General features: G+C 43.5%; 1 protein-coding gene across 3 annotated transcripts in view; it reads right to left on the bottom strand.

Moving 5' to 3' along the window:
* Positions 1-14,901, bottom strand: part of SV2B (synaptic vesicle glycoprotein 2B) — a 199,137-nt gene that overhangs the window by 24,769 nt on the left and 159,467 nt on the right. For all 3 annotated transcript variants that reach the window (XM_030873197.2, XM_060293889.1, XM_060293888.1), the window contains 4 exons: positions 10,411-10,544; positions 8,878-8,967; positions 2,844-2,954; positions 1,960-2,048 (listed from right to left, as the gene is read on the bottom strand). In XM_030873197.2, coding sequence (XP_030729057.2) covers positions 1,960-2,048; positions 2,844-2,954; positions 8,878-8,967; positions 10,411-10,544 — 424 coding nt within the window. The remainder of the gene's footprint in view (positions 1-1,959; positions 2,049-2,843; positions 2,955-8,877; positions 8,968-10,410; positions 10,545-14,901) is intronic.

Genomic DNA, 14,901 nt, shown 5'->3' with positions numbered 1-14,901 from the left:
GAGATATACCGTGTTCTTGGATTGGAAGAATCAACATTATGAAAATGACTATACTACCCAAAGCAATATACAGATTCAACGCAATCCCTATCAAACTACCAACAGCATTTTTCACAGAACTAGAACAAAAAATTTCACAATTTGTATGGAAACACAAAAGACCCTGAATAGCCAAAGCAATCTTGAGAAAGAGAAATGGAGCTGGAGGAATCAGGCTCCCAGACTTCAGACTATAGTACAAAGCTACAAGACAGTATGGTACTGGTATAAAAACAGAAATATAGATCAATGGAACAGGATAGAAAGACCAGAGATAAACCCACACACATATGGTCACCTTATCTTTGATAAAGGAGGCAAGAATATACAGTGGAGGAAAGACAGCCTCTTCATTAAGTGGTGCTGGCGAAACTGGACAGCTACATGTAAAAGAATGAAATTAGAACACTTCCTAACACAATACACACAAATAAACTCAAAATGGATTAAAGACCTAAATGTAAGGCCAGACACTATCAAACTCTTAGAGGAAAACACAGGCAGAACACTCTATGACATAAATCACAGCAAGATCCTTTTTGACCCACCTCCTGGAGAAATGGAAATAAAAACAAAAATAAACAAATGGTACCTAATGAAACTTAAGACAACACTCAGAATGGTAGAAAATATTTGCAAATGAAGCAACTGACAAAGGATTAATCTTCAAAATATACAAGCAGCTCATATAGCTCAATATCAAGAAAACAAACAACCCAATCCAAAAATGGGCAGAAGACCTAAATAGACATTTCTCCAAAGAAGACATACAGATTGCCAACAAACACATGAAAAGCTGCTCAACATCACTAATCATTAGAGAAATGCACATCAAAACCACCATGAGGTATCACCTCACACCAGTCAGAATGACCATCATCAAAAATTCTACAAACAATAAATGCTGGAGAGGGTGTGGAGAAAAGGGAATACTCTTGCACTGTTGGTGGGAATGTAAATTGACGCAGCCACTATGGAGAACAGTATGGAGGTTCCTTAAAAAACTAAAAATAGAACTACCATACGACCCAGCAATCCCACTCCTGGGCATATACCCTGAGTAAACCATAATTCAAAAAGAGTCATGTACCACAATGCTCATTGTGGCACTATTTACAATAGCCAGGACGTGGAAGCAACCTAAGTGTCCATCGACAGATGAATGGATAAAGAAGATGTGGCACATATATACAATGGAATATTACTCAGCCATAAAAAGAAACGAAATTGAGTTATTTGTAGTGAAGTGGATGGACCTAGAGTCTGTCCTACAGAGTGAAGTAAGTCAGAAAGAGAAAAACAAATAGTGTATGCTAACACATATATATGGAATCTAAAAAAAAAAAATGGTTCTGAAGAACCTAGGGGCATGATAGTAATAGACAGAGATGTAGGGAATATACTTGAGGACACGGAGAGGGGGAAGGGTAAAGCTGGGATGAAGTGAGAGAGTGGTGTTGACATATATGCACTACCAAACATAAAATAGATAGCTAGTGGGAAGCAGCCGCATAGCACAGGGAGATCATCTCGGTGCTTTGTGACCACCTAGAGGGGTGGGATAGGGAGTGTGGGAGGGAGACGCAAGAGGGAGGAGATATGGGGATATATGTATATGTATAGCTGATTCACTTTGTTATACAGCAGCAACTAACACAAAAATGTAAAGCAATTATACTCTAATAAAGATGTAAAAGAAAAATAATAAAAAAAATTTTTTAATAAAATACAAAATTTTTAAAAAAGGATCAGAAATTTCCTAGTTGTAGAAGCCACTAGAGTTGGCTGCCTGTTACTTAGAGCCAAAATCATCCAATCTGACACAGACTCTGTAAGTTAGAACCAACTGTAACCCTCAGTGTATAGATGAGGCACCTGAAGCACGAGGAAATTAATGAACTTAAGGAAGACAGAGCTTACCTTAAAGCCATGGTGAACCAGACCACGGCCAGAATCAGTGTGTTCATCCTGTAGGGCCCCATCACACAGTACAGAGCATTTTCCCAGACCTGTAACACACAGAAGAGATGGGTTGTTAAAGGCAGAAACTTGTGACTTGGAAAAGCTCATTTTTAGTATTTTCTATTAAATTGCCTAGGAACCCATTATCTTCCAGAGGCGGCTATTCTGCTCAAATAACAAGGAAAGCCTCTTCTCTTCTTACTGGCTGGTCTCAACTTCTAACCGTCCTGTAGCACCTGGGAACACAACAATGCTCCATGCATGTGACAAAAAGCACACGGAGTGGAGATGTCAAGGCAGTGAATAGCCTTGAGCAGTGAGTTCTGCTCCCCGCCAGTGGGAATGGGTGATATTCCAAACATTGAACCACCTTTTACACCAGGAAGGTTATCCAGGCTCAGGAGACTCTGGCCATTGACTGCCTCAGTGTTCAATAGTTGATTCACCTCACAGGAGCCTTGCCCTTCAAGAAGACTTTCTCAGAAATCACCAACAAATCTCAAAGGGGTCATTTCTTTAACCCACTCCTTTCTTCCTATGGATTATTTAATGAGAAGGTGCTAGAGAGAAAGGTTTTTACTCAGACTAGACATTGCACCTACATTCAAAATCTCTGCCTTGGGAAGGAAGAACAAAGGAAAGAAACGAAGGTCTATAGTTTGTGGCTCAAGGGCTCACAGGTAAGCATGGGCTAGGACCCGAAAGTCCCTATCCAAGGTAGCTTCCTGCCCACCACACTGTCTTGGGCTGATGGGGGTGTTCAGGATCTCTATTCTTCATCCACTGACGTTACAGATTTCCATAGAGCCTCCCTCTCAACAACCCCAGGTCCCCAGCTGTACCTGCTTGAAAGTGGTCTTGAATCTGACTAGCCAGCGCTGGTACCAAGTCCCTGTTGAACTTTGGATCTCAATGAATTCATCCATTTGCTTGGGAGTTTTAATGTTGGAAACCTGTAAAGCAAAGATTGGCTAGAGAATCTTAACCCCACTTTGACTTTTCAATTTTTTAGTTTAATGTAACTGACTTTATTAACTTACTTAGGGCTAGAGGAGCTTTCGGTGACCCTACAGTTCAGTAATTCTTAGCCAAAATTGTACATAGCATCTCTTAGGGATCTTTCTCAGGTGGCTATGTCCCACTGCAGACAAAATGAATCAGAGTTTTTTCACTCAATGATGGCTTTGGGAAATACACTGAATTCCTGTTTATATCTGATTTGCCCATAGTAGAGTTGACTCCACCTTAAAATTCACAAGTCTATCCTTAATGGATATTAACATCACAGAAGTCTAGAACCCATATAGGCAACAGTGTGTGTGTGTGTTTGTGTGTGTGTGTTAGGAAAGGGGGTTTGCTATGCAAGACATTTTTAAAACACAGCAGAATAAAAGACATTATGTCCTCCTGCACAGCAAAGGAAATCATCAACGAAATGAAAAGGCAACTTACTGAATGGGAGAAGACACTTGCAAATCATATACCTGATAAGAGACTAATATCCAAAATATAAAAAGAACTCATGCAACTCAATAGCAAAAAAAACTAAACAAAAAGATCCAATTAAAAAATGGACAGAGGATCTGAATAGACAGTTTTCCAAAGAAGACATACAGATGGCCAACAGGTACGTGAAAAAAATGCTCAACATCACTAATCATCAGGGAACTGCAAATCAAAACTACAATGAGATATCGCCTCACACCTGCTAGAATGGTTATTATCAAAAAGACAAGAAATAACAAGTGTTGACAAGGATGTGGGGAAAAGGAAATCCTTCTGCGTTGTTGGTGGGGGTGTAAATTGGTGCAGCCACTATGGGAAGTAGTATAGAGGTTCCTCCCCAAATTAAAAATGGAACCACCATATGATCCAGCAATTCCACTTCTGGGTATTTATCCAAAGGAAATGAAAACACTAACTCGAAAAGATATCTGCATTCCCATGTTCACTGCAGTATTATTTATAAAAGTGAAGATATGGAAACAACCTAAGTGGCCATCAACAGGTGAATGGATAACAATGTGATACACACCCACCCACGCAAACACACACACAATGGAATACTACCCAGCCACAAAAAATTTTAAAAAAAATCTTGCCATTTGCGACAACATGGATGGACATCGAGGGCATTACGTAAGTGAAATAAGTCAGAGAAAGACAAATACTTTATGATCCCACTTATATTTGGAATCAAACAAACAAACAAAACAAAACAGAAACAGAAAACCAAGCTCATAGATACAGAGAACAGACTGGTGGTTCCCAGAGGGGAGAGGGGTTATGGGTGGATAAAATAGGAGAAAGGCATCAAAGGTACAAATTTTCAGTTATAAAATAAGTCATGGGGATGTAACATAGGGCATGGTGACTATAGTTAATAATACAGTATTCATTACTTGAAAGTTGCTAAGAAAGTAAATCTTAAAAGTCCTCATCACAAGAAAAAAAATGTTTTTAAATGTGCGGTGACAGATGGTAATGAGACATTGTGGTGATCATTTTGCAATGTATACAAATAACTGAATCATTATGTGGTGCACCTGCAACTAATATAATGTTATCTGTCAATTATACCTTAATTTTTAGAAAGAGAGAGAAATTATGTCTTCCTTGCTACCCCTGGTTTTCCTGGAGGAAATCAAAGAGATAGGGAATGGAAATAAGGCTGTATATCTCAGGGCTCCCCCAAGGGCCCCGGAAAGTGTTAATTTGTCCAATGTCAGCAGGTAGCCCCAGGGAGCAATCCTGACTCCTTAAGACAGCGATTTTCAGTTTAATCAATGTTTAAGACAACCACTGCCTTCTATAACTAACCATCATGTTAAGGAGATTCCTGACCACACAAACTCTTAGCCAAGTTATCAAGGTCCGTGCATGCAGACCAATTCAGAGCAAAATAGAAGAGTGTACTCAAAAAATTCAAAACCAGTTTCTATCACCTCCTCCAACAAACCTTTCTTTCTAGGGAGAAAAGGCTTTAGTCGTAAGTGTCTCCATCTCTTCCTTCAGCCAAGGGACTGAGAATGTGAGGAGACAGAGAGAGAGATGCGGCTGGATATCCACAGGGGGAAATACAGTTCCTGAATTAGGGACAATTGCTTCTTTAATTCCCAAGCCCTGAGCCTAGGAGGGCTCGGCTTTGTTTTTCTAAACACTGAAAACAGTGGTTCTTCTCTTGGGAGGGCCGGATACCCTTTTGAGAACCTGGTAAAAGCATAGGTGCTCTTCCTAAACATCACAGGTATATAAGCATGCCAGAGCCTCCTGGGCTGGTCCTGCCATTCCTGGGTGTGTGGCCTTTGCAAATGCTCTTCTGCCCAGGCCCACACAGGGACACAGGAGAGAGAACGCAGCAGGCCCTCCAGTGTGACTCTTGGCTGGAACTGGTCTTTGTGTTATTAGGTATCCCAGGGAGACCAAGAACCCAGCTGCAGCCGAAAGAGGCCGAGGAGAAGGTTGACCCCAAGTCAGGAAGCACGTTAAGAATCTCACTAAATGGGACTTCCCGGAGGTCCAGTGGTTAAGACTCTGTGCTTGCACCACAGGCGGCGCGGGTTCAATCCCTGGTCAGGGAACTAAGATCCCGCGTGCCTGAGGTGTGGGTGGGGGAGAGGGGAAGGAAATACAAATTTTGTCTTTGCTTTGCTCCTGGGGAAAATAACACCCTATTCCCTCCGGATCTGGGAGTGGGCGTGTTGACAACTTGCAAAGCATAATTACTCTAAGTTACAATTAACTAGGATACTTGGCTTTGCTTCAGTCTAAAGTAGAATACAGTCTGTGTGGTCTGTGCTCACCCCAGCCTTGCAGAGCATGGGTTCTCAGGGGAATACTTCAACCCACCCCCTTTCCAAAGGTGTTTCAGTGGACACCTGCCAGGGGGCTGTTCAGAAGCTTGTGAGGTAGCGACAGGGGCTGGTGAAAGCCAGGGCTCTGTAGGGGAGGGGAAAGTATTCCTCTACCCTCTTAGGCTCCCTGGCTGGGTCTGGAAGTTAAACTGGCAAAGAGAGATTAACAGGAGGAAAGCATCCACATTTTACTGAATTTTTACATGTCCGTGGGAGCCTTCACGAGAGAATGAAGCCCCGAAGAAGTGACCAGCCCAGGAAGTTTTTATACCTTGTAGAAACAGTAAATTTGTGAAGAACTGACAAGACAAAGGGATTTGGGCTAGGGTGAAGAAATGGTGAAGAAGTAATTAGGACGATAAGGGTTAGTTTAACAAGGTTTGTTGATACGGCCTTCTTGGCCCTAAGTTCCCCATCTCTGCTGAGAACAATGTCTTCTTTCCTCCTGGTGCCCGGAGAGCACCTTCCATGTGGGAGACTTATGGCCTGTTTCAGGGAAGAAAGGGGAGCAGGGGGAGTTCAGAGTGACATTTCTACTTCTGCTGTTTTCTCAAGCTCCTTCAGCTTCCGATATTCAATATGCCGAGGTGCCATATCTTGGGGTATCATGTCCTGAACCCCATCAGCTCCAAGGTGGATGTGAGGAGGGCCACATCCAGGGCTCACCATGAACACTAAGAGCCTGGCCTACCCTAAGCTCTTCCTCCAGGCCCCTGAGCATGTTTACTGTGAGTACCATCTACAGAGGGGAGCGCACAGGATCCTAGCAGACGACCCCATTCGGCAGGGCTGAGTATCACTCCTGACTCCAGCCACTGCCCAGCTGTCTGAGGTCAGGAACACTTTCAGGCTGTTTTTCTTTTCTTTTCTTTCTTTCTTTTTTTTTTTTTTTTGGTACGCAGGCCTCTCACTGCCGTGGCCTCTCCCGTCGCGGAGCACAGGCTCCGGACGCCCAGACTCAGCGGCCATGGCGCACGGGCCCAGCCGCCCCGCGACACGCGGTATCCTCCCAGACCGGGGCACGAACCCGCGTCCCCCGCATCGACAGGCGGACTCCCAACCACCGCGCCACCAGGGAAGCCCCCTTTTCTTTTTTTTTTTTCCTGGCCCATCCAGTCATCCTCTTCTACAAAATTACTATGATCATCAAGTCAGTTTGGAAATACTGAGCCCGTGACCTTTTTAATTCCCTTTTCCTGAGAAAGAGTGAAATCTACTAAAAGCAGAGGTTATACCCAAAGACTCAGTAACATCTCCTAGGAATAAGCAGGAGCTTGGAGAGAAGGCTATAGAATGGGTGGGGTGGGAGGCAGGACTGAACCAAGCATACCCAGACCCCAGGGGACAGGGCGTTCCTGCTAGCATCTGGGGTCCAGACCTGCAGTCCAGCTGCAGCATGAAAACCCATCACAGGGAGTGGCGGGGATGGGAGGCTGGGAGAACCACCAGTTCCCTTATCATCTTTCATTTGGAGTAGCTCTGCTAATTGTGCTTCTTCTTCCTTTTTTTTTAAGTGTGGGAAATTTTTAATAAGAAAGTTAATTGAGGAAGGATTAAGAAAATGAACTAGCTAAAAGTTCTATTTTCAATTACATTTCGTTTATCCAACCGGAAAGTCTATAAATATTGTTAATGGTGCTTCTTAATAAATGTTTGTGATAAAAGGACTGGTCCCATATTTTAGATAATTTTAGGAGTGTTGGAATTGGGGAAATATTCCACTGGACAACTTTCTATAAAATCTATTATTTGAGTTTATTTATTTAAAAATATGACATAAAATATTTGGATAATAGTTAACATCTATGTAGTATTTACTCTAAGCCAGGCACAGTTTAGGCGCTTGATTTTAATCCTTACTATAACTGTATTCATAGACATTGTTATCCCTCTTTTCCCAATGAAGAAAATAAGGCACAGACAGTATCTTGCCTAAGGCCACACAGCTAGAACATGTTAAAATCAGGATTTGGACCCAGACTGGTCTGGCTTCAGGTTGTAGATTCTTAGCTGCTATGGGGTCCTGCCTGAGAATCAGGGGTTTCAAGTAACAGGTTAACAAGAAAAAGTGTTTTACTCCAGACTCAAATTACGGAAGCCAAAGAAGCAAAAGCAGTGAGTTGGAGTAGGTGGGAGTTAACTCAGGAAGGCTTCCTTGAAGAAATGGATTTGGAGTTGGTCTAAAATGGGGTCATGCAGACAGGTGCACAGGGACCCTGCTGTGGGTATTCCTCGTGGTTGGCCACAGCTTGGTGGGAAGAGCACAGTTCATGGTAACTAACAGGACCTCCCCGTGGAAATTGCCATTGGCCAGTTTTTCATTTTTTAAACTAGTGAGAAAGAAAATCCAGGCTAACAGCCAATGCTGGTAAGGATGCTGAGAAACAGGTATCCTATCATTGGAGGTATCACAGATCATTGCAACCCTACTGAAATGTAATTTGCAATGCATCTCAAGAGCTATAAAAATACTCATGCTGTTTGAGGCACTCATTTTATTTCTAGGAGTCTACTCTTAGAAAACAAACCCAGAACATGAAAGGAAAGGAACTATGTGCAGGAAAAGGTTCATTGCAGCAATATTTGCAGGAACAAGGTAATAAAGCAGGGCATATGCATCTCTAACATTGGGGACATGTTTACGAAAACTGTGTTAATGTTTCTAATATTAATGTCCATTAAAAGGATGATTCTGAATACTATGAGACACATATAGAATGCCTATAAGTACTCCTGAATAATCTATATGCATTGATATATGTAAATATATGTACATATGGTTATCCCCATATGAATATAGCTAGGTTTTCCCTTTGCCATATTTGAACACTTAGCAGTACCAAGAAGGTATCCATCAAAATGCAAAGAATAATTATGATGCAGTAATAGGAATGTCAGGGGCTTTATTCCCCTTTTGACAAATTTTCTGGGATATGCTTATATAATAAAATTATTTTTTAGCAAACCAAAGCAGCGAAGAGGAGAGGCCCCCTCCTGTTGGCATAGGTGACCATGCACTCACCGTGAACACCTTCTCTGGGGCCCCTTTAGCCCTCATGTTGGTGTCGTGAACGTGCTTGAGAATCATCCAGGCTTCGTCGTGTTTGCCCATCTGGTAAAACCAAGGAGAGAGACATGAACAGTCTTTTGCTGATTAGGGGTGGAAAACCCTACAAGCCCAACAGGTGCTGATACCCAAGTCTGAGGCGATTGGCCATGGATGTGTTACTATCTAGGGCTTGTGAAAGACTAGGACAAGTTTCTGTCGCAGCCCATCTTGGAAGGATAGTAAGGTTGTACCTTCAAGGTGTAAATGCTGGGTACTATTATCATTATAGGCTGTGAGTAACTACTCGTAGGTTAAGGTTGAATAGATTGCAAGGTGGGAGCCATGTTCCTCCCTGGCAGGACAAAGCAAAGACACAACATGTGATGGGTTGAACTATGTCCCCAACCCTAAAAATATGTTGAAGTTCTAGCTGTCAGTACCCCAGAATGTGACCTTATTTGGAAGCAGGGTTGCTGCAGATGTAATTAATTAAGGTGAGGTCATACTGGGGTAGGGTGCACCCCTAATCCAACATGACTGGTGTCCCTATAAGAAGAAGCCCATGTGAAGAGCCAGAGACACATAGAGAGAACACCGTGTGGTGACAAAGGCAGAGACTGGAGTGAAACAGCTGCAAGCCAAGGAATGCCAAAAAATGCAAGCAACCCACCAGAAGTTGAAAGAGGCAAGTAAAGCTTCCCTAAGGGCTTCCAAGGGAGTGTGGCCCTGCCAACACCTTGGTTGGGGACTTTTAGCCAACAGACCTGTGAGACAATAAACTTCTCTTACTATGAGCCCCTCGGTTTGTGTGCCTTTGTTAGAGCAGCCCTAGGAAACTCATACACAATGAAGGGTAGCTTTTGAGATAAGCATGGATAAAAAACCTTTTTACTGCATCTGGAACCTGATCAATGGGATGAAAGAAGAAACTCAACAAGGAGGGTCAGTCTGCAGAAAGCTAGAAGGAGGCTTATAAGTAGACTCTGAGAATTGGGGCTGTAAGAGCCTTCAAGTCCTATCGTCCCTCCACCAGCCCTGCCTGTCTGACCACCGCAAGCACGAGAGCCTCACCACCACCACCACCAAGCTGGAAACCTCACAGGACTCCGGGAGCAGCTTTCTGGAGGAGAGAGGTCCTGCAAAGCCAAGAGTCTTGAAGGGCTTGGGAGCAGTGACAGATTTACAACCCAGCTCACAGCCGTAACATGGAAAAACTGCAGGCAGCTTTGAAGAGCCTCATAATCAGGACCTCTGGGGAGAGTGGGTGCCAGAAGTATCCTCAGCAGAGCCCCCTCCAGCTCCACCCAGCCTCGGGGAGCAGTGCTGCTGCTCTGTGCTCAGTGAGCTCCTGAGTCCCTCCGGCTCTGGCTGTCCTTGAATCCCAGGCGTGCAACCATCACGATGGATTTAATGATGGGCCAGGTCAGCCAACATGGGACCAAGGGGCTGGAGCAGCAGGGCTGGCAGCAGGGCTTGCGCTCACACGGGTTGGGGGCGCTGACTCACCTCTAGCAGAAATCTCGGGCTCTCTGGCATGAACTTCAGGGCCACCATGGACACAGTGCAGGGCAGAGCGCAGACGATGACAAACACTCTCCAGCTGTGGAAGTGGTAATTGGTGCCCATGCTGAAGCCCCAGCCTGTGAAGAAGCAGTCAGAGGATCTCTGACACACGGTCTTAGAGTGACCTTCAAGAACTGGCTTTCAAACCATGGGGCACAAGAGCATCAACTGGGGAGCAGGTTAACATGCAGACTTCCTGGCTGTGTCCCCAAAGCCTCTGATTCTGAAAGGCGCTGGGAATCTGCATCTTGTCAACCCCAGAGGCAGGCCTGGCCTGATACTTATGGGGCCTTGGGTAGGAGTACAAATAGAGGCACCATCCCATATTTCTATATATTCATTAAAATTTCAGTTAAACTCTTAGATAACAGAGGTTCCATCCTCCTGCTCAACAAATAAGGAGCTGGAAGGCCAAGCCCTGACCTGCCCAAGACCCACCTTTACAGGACCCCCTTCTGTCCCCCAACCAGCCCCTCCTGTAGAATGAGGGGCCTCATGCCAACATGTGTGGTCACACCACACACACCACCGTAGTAAGAGTGGGTGTCCTTGTCATGATCCCTTGAGTTTAGTGGGGAGTCCTAGGTCCTGAGTAGCCAGAGCATGATCTGGATGGAGTGGGATTGTGGCCTTAGGGACGCACGTTGCCTCATGGGAAGAGGTACAGCTGGAGGAAAGCCAGAGCAAGGCCTTACGTGACCCAGGGTTTTGATGGGGCATTAGTCTTACCTAAGTCAAAGGGCAATACCAGCTCTAGGTGATTCCAATGCACAGGGTTCAGGACCACATTTTGAAAAAACTGTCAGTGATAATACTAATTTTTTTTAAAGAAACTGAGCTTCTACACTCAAATGAATTCTACCATCATTGAAATGGAGAGGTGAATAGCTCCTACTCAGCTTTCATTATTCAAAACATTTCTAAAATTCATTTTCCGAAATTGCCTTCAGGATCTACAAAACATTCCTTCAAATAGCTTCGTAAGAAGCAAATTTTCCTCTTGCAAAGGACGATAACACAGTGAAAAGTGCCTGGACTTTTGCAGTCACATAGATCAGAGTTCAAATCCTGGCTTTCTCACATCGTTATTGTTATGTTGGTGGGTTTTCACAGCTGTAGAAGGCAGGTAATGGTACTTCCACAGATTTGCTGCGTGTGAAAGCTCCTGGCAGCCAAAAGTAATTCACCTGCTTTGAGGGTAGATTTGATTTGTTTCGAAATAGTTACATGACAGTTAGTGCCAAAGATGTTGAGTAAAATAGATGAATATCAGCAAAAGGATTATTTTCTTTTAAAGCCAGGTTATGAAATAGACTGGTTCTCTCATGTCACTCAAAACGATCTCTGAAGACAATTCCAACAGCATTTCTGAAAAAGACCAAACTTTATAAATAAATATATTGATTTCTAAAGTTCAAACGGTGAACATTATTCGGCTGTAAAATCTCTATTCCATTTACTTGAAAATATACTATATGGCCAACTCCGGAGGTGGGCAGTTTATGTCTTGAATTCTCTCTTACCATCGCGGTTCACTTTGTTCTACTTGCAGGGGACTCCTAACCAATATCTGCTGTTTCTGCAGATATTTCTTACTCTATTTGCACAATGGAATGACTGGCCGGAGGGAATCCCAGGTGAAAAAAACATGGGGCTGTGGCCGCTTTTACACAATGGCCATAGAACATAATACACATAATACATCCAACATTCTCAATCACAATCAAATCTCTTTTTTGCACAGCCTGTCCTGTTCTCCTTCCATCTCACAGGAGTTTTTTCTTTTATAAATTTATTTATTTATTTTTGGCTGCTTTGGGTCTTCGTTGCTGCGCACGGGCTTTCTCTAGTTGCGGTGAGCGGGGGCTGCTCTTCGTTGCGGTGCATGGGTTTCTCATTGCGGTGGCTTCTCTTGTTGCGGAGAAGGGGCTCTAGGCGCATGGGCTTCAGTAGTTGCGGCGTGTGGGCTCAGTAGTTGTGATGCACGGGTTTAGCTGTTCCGAGGCATGTGGGATCTTCCTGGACCAGGTGTCGAACCTGTGTCCCCTGCATTGGCAGGCGGATTCTTAACCACTGCTCCACCACAGAAGTCCCTGTTTGTTTATTTTAATTTTAATTAAGAAGTCTTTCTCTCTTGAGAGTGACAACAGAAAGAAGAAGGCAAAACCATAGTAAGATTTCCACATCTTCAGCTCATGTCCGAAAACCACTCTGGCGTAATCAGAAATAAAGCTGACCAAAGCTATATAGCAGTCAAACTCAGGTGGGTAACAAGAGAAGAAGGGCAGAAGCAGGTATGTTTAGAAAGTATTCTGCCTCAGAGATATTTTTTTTCTTAATGAAAATATATGCAAATTATCCAAAATCCATTATTCCCTCATGCCTCTGGTTTTTATGGTGATTTTAGTAATCTGCACTTATCACATTCATTAGGCACACCTTTGGGGCCTTAAATCAATTAAAATTAAACAGTGAACTGCTTCCAAATATATAAGACTACTATTAATTTGGAGACAGGGATTGTTCTGGTCACTGATCTTTTAGCTTGCCCTACTTTTCTCCATCGGGATTTCTCAAACAGCTGGTGTTGCTGACTACAGTGGGAATTAATCTTCCATAATATATCCATTCTGGGGGGGCTATGCCCATGAGTTCCCAGAAAAACATTCTGAGTTTTGTAACTTTCTTTCTCAATGACTCAGTCACCCAAATTCCTGGTGCCAAGACCTCCCATCACTTCATTCCTGCAAAACCAGTTAAATGGTTTGCACAAGCTACGTACAAACATCAAGTCTCCTTTCCGGATCACCCTTGCATTTGTCCCTGCTGAGTGGAGGGGGTTTTAGAGGATTAATGTCTTAGGTCTGTTGGGAAATATCATCAAATGTCTCTGTTCACTGTGGACAGAACATCTGGTCCTGGTAAAATGAGGTTTAAAATAAATAATCACTCCTGTTGCACTGTGATTCTAGTCCGCCATATTTCTAGGATGGGTTGCCCTCAAGTTAATGCCTGTTTCAATTAAGCCTAATCATCCAAGAGGCTGGTATTTTTAAATGGAATGTAAAAGCCATAGATTTCTTATAGGCATACAAATAGGAAAATATCCTATCCATTTGGAGTAAGATACTTAACCACAAGCCCTGCTATCAGCCAGGAGCTATGCGGCCCCTCTGCCATGGGCATCCCCCTTAGTCTTGGTCAATGTGTCCCCAGCCTGAATTCTTTTATTGCTTTTTTAGAAACCAGACACCCAGACATTGTGTGTTTGTGTGTGCAAAGTGAAGTGAAAAAATGATGTAGTTTGTAGTGACTATTGTGGGTTGCTCCCCTCACAACATCCTTCCCATCCTTCCTCTCCACTGGGTTGCAGACTTGTGGTTTGGGTGGGACTGACCCCATCCCCAGTGCCAGGAATGGAGAAGAAAGTATATGAAACGCCCAGGACCTGGCATGCTCTGGGGTTTAGTGATTGGCTGAGGTGAGCACATGACTTAAGTTGATCCAATCAGAGGGAAGCCAAGGACCTTTGCTCATTGGTTGGTTGTGAGGGCAGTTCCCTTGTGGAACAAGCAGTCTGAAAATAGGGCTAGAATTGCTAATGCAGCTTGGAGGGAAACCAGCCCAAATACTAGAATCGTCTCCAAAATTTTCTCACCATTATTTGCCTCCCAAGAACTGCTGGATGTTAGGGCTGGCACAGATCGGATCTCCACAGTCTATTCTCTTTGCTTCCTTCTCTCCATTTTATAGATAAAGGAACCAAGGCTGGACAAGCTAGGTGACCTGTCCCAAATTACATAGAACCACTATTTTGACTCAGCTTTTATCCAGAGTCTATTTGTTTCCCCCCACCCCAACAAAACTGTCTAACTCAATTTATATGTAGAAATAGTTTCTTAGTGTTAACACGTTTGGATCAATTAACAGGGGAAGTGATATTATAGCAAGAATTGTGGGGACAAAAGCAATTCCTTGGACCCATATAACCAACGGCCTGGATAATTAATGTATGCATTTTGGGGAAGGGTAGAATGCAGAGCCTGATATCAGGAGTAATACAATTTTGTATCTAAAATTATGTAGAATTACCTATGGTAACAAAATTATCTGGAAAACCCTTCAACTCTTTATTTCATTATTTTTGTTCGTATTTCTTCTCTGTTTCTGATACAAAAATCCAGTGGGATATGGCAAAGGTAACATGATGGTCCCAAACCCATTTCCTCTACCTTGTGGACACACAGCTAGGTCACATTTCCTAGTGTCCTTTGCCGTAGTGTGTGGTCATATTACAGATTTGGGGCCAATGGGATGTGAGCAAAGAAGATGTGATCCAATTCCTAGCCTGACCTTCAAAAGCACCCACATACAACTGTCCATGCTCTTTCACCGAACCAACATGTAGGTTACCTGTTGAAGAGGGTAGATCAC

This window comes from Globicephala melas, chromosome 2 (genome assembly GCF_963455315.2).
Source record: "Globicephala melas chromosome 2, mGloMel1.2, whole genome shotgun sequence".
Classification (NCBI taxonomy): Eukaryota; Metazoa; Chordata; class Mammalia; order Artiodactyla; family Delphinidae; genus Globicephala; species Globicephala melas.
This window is presented reverse-complemented; position numbering and strand designations above follow the sequence as displayed.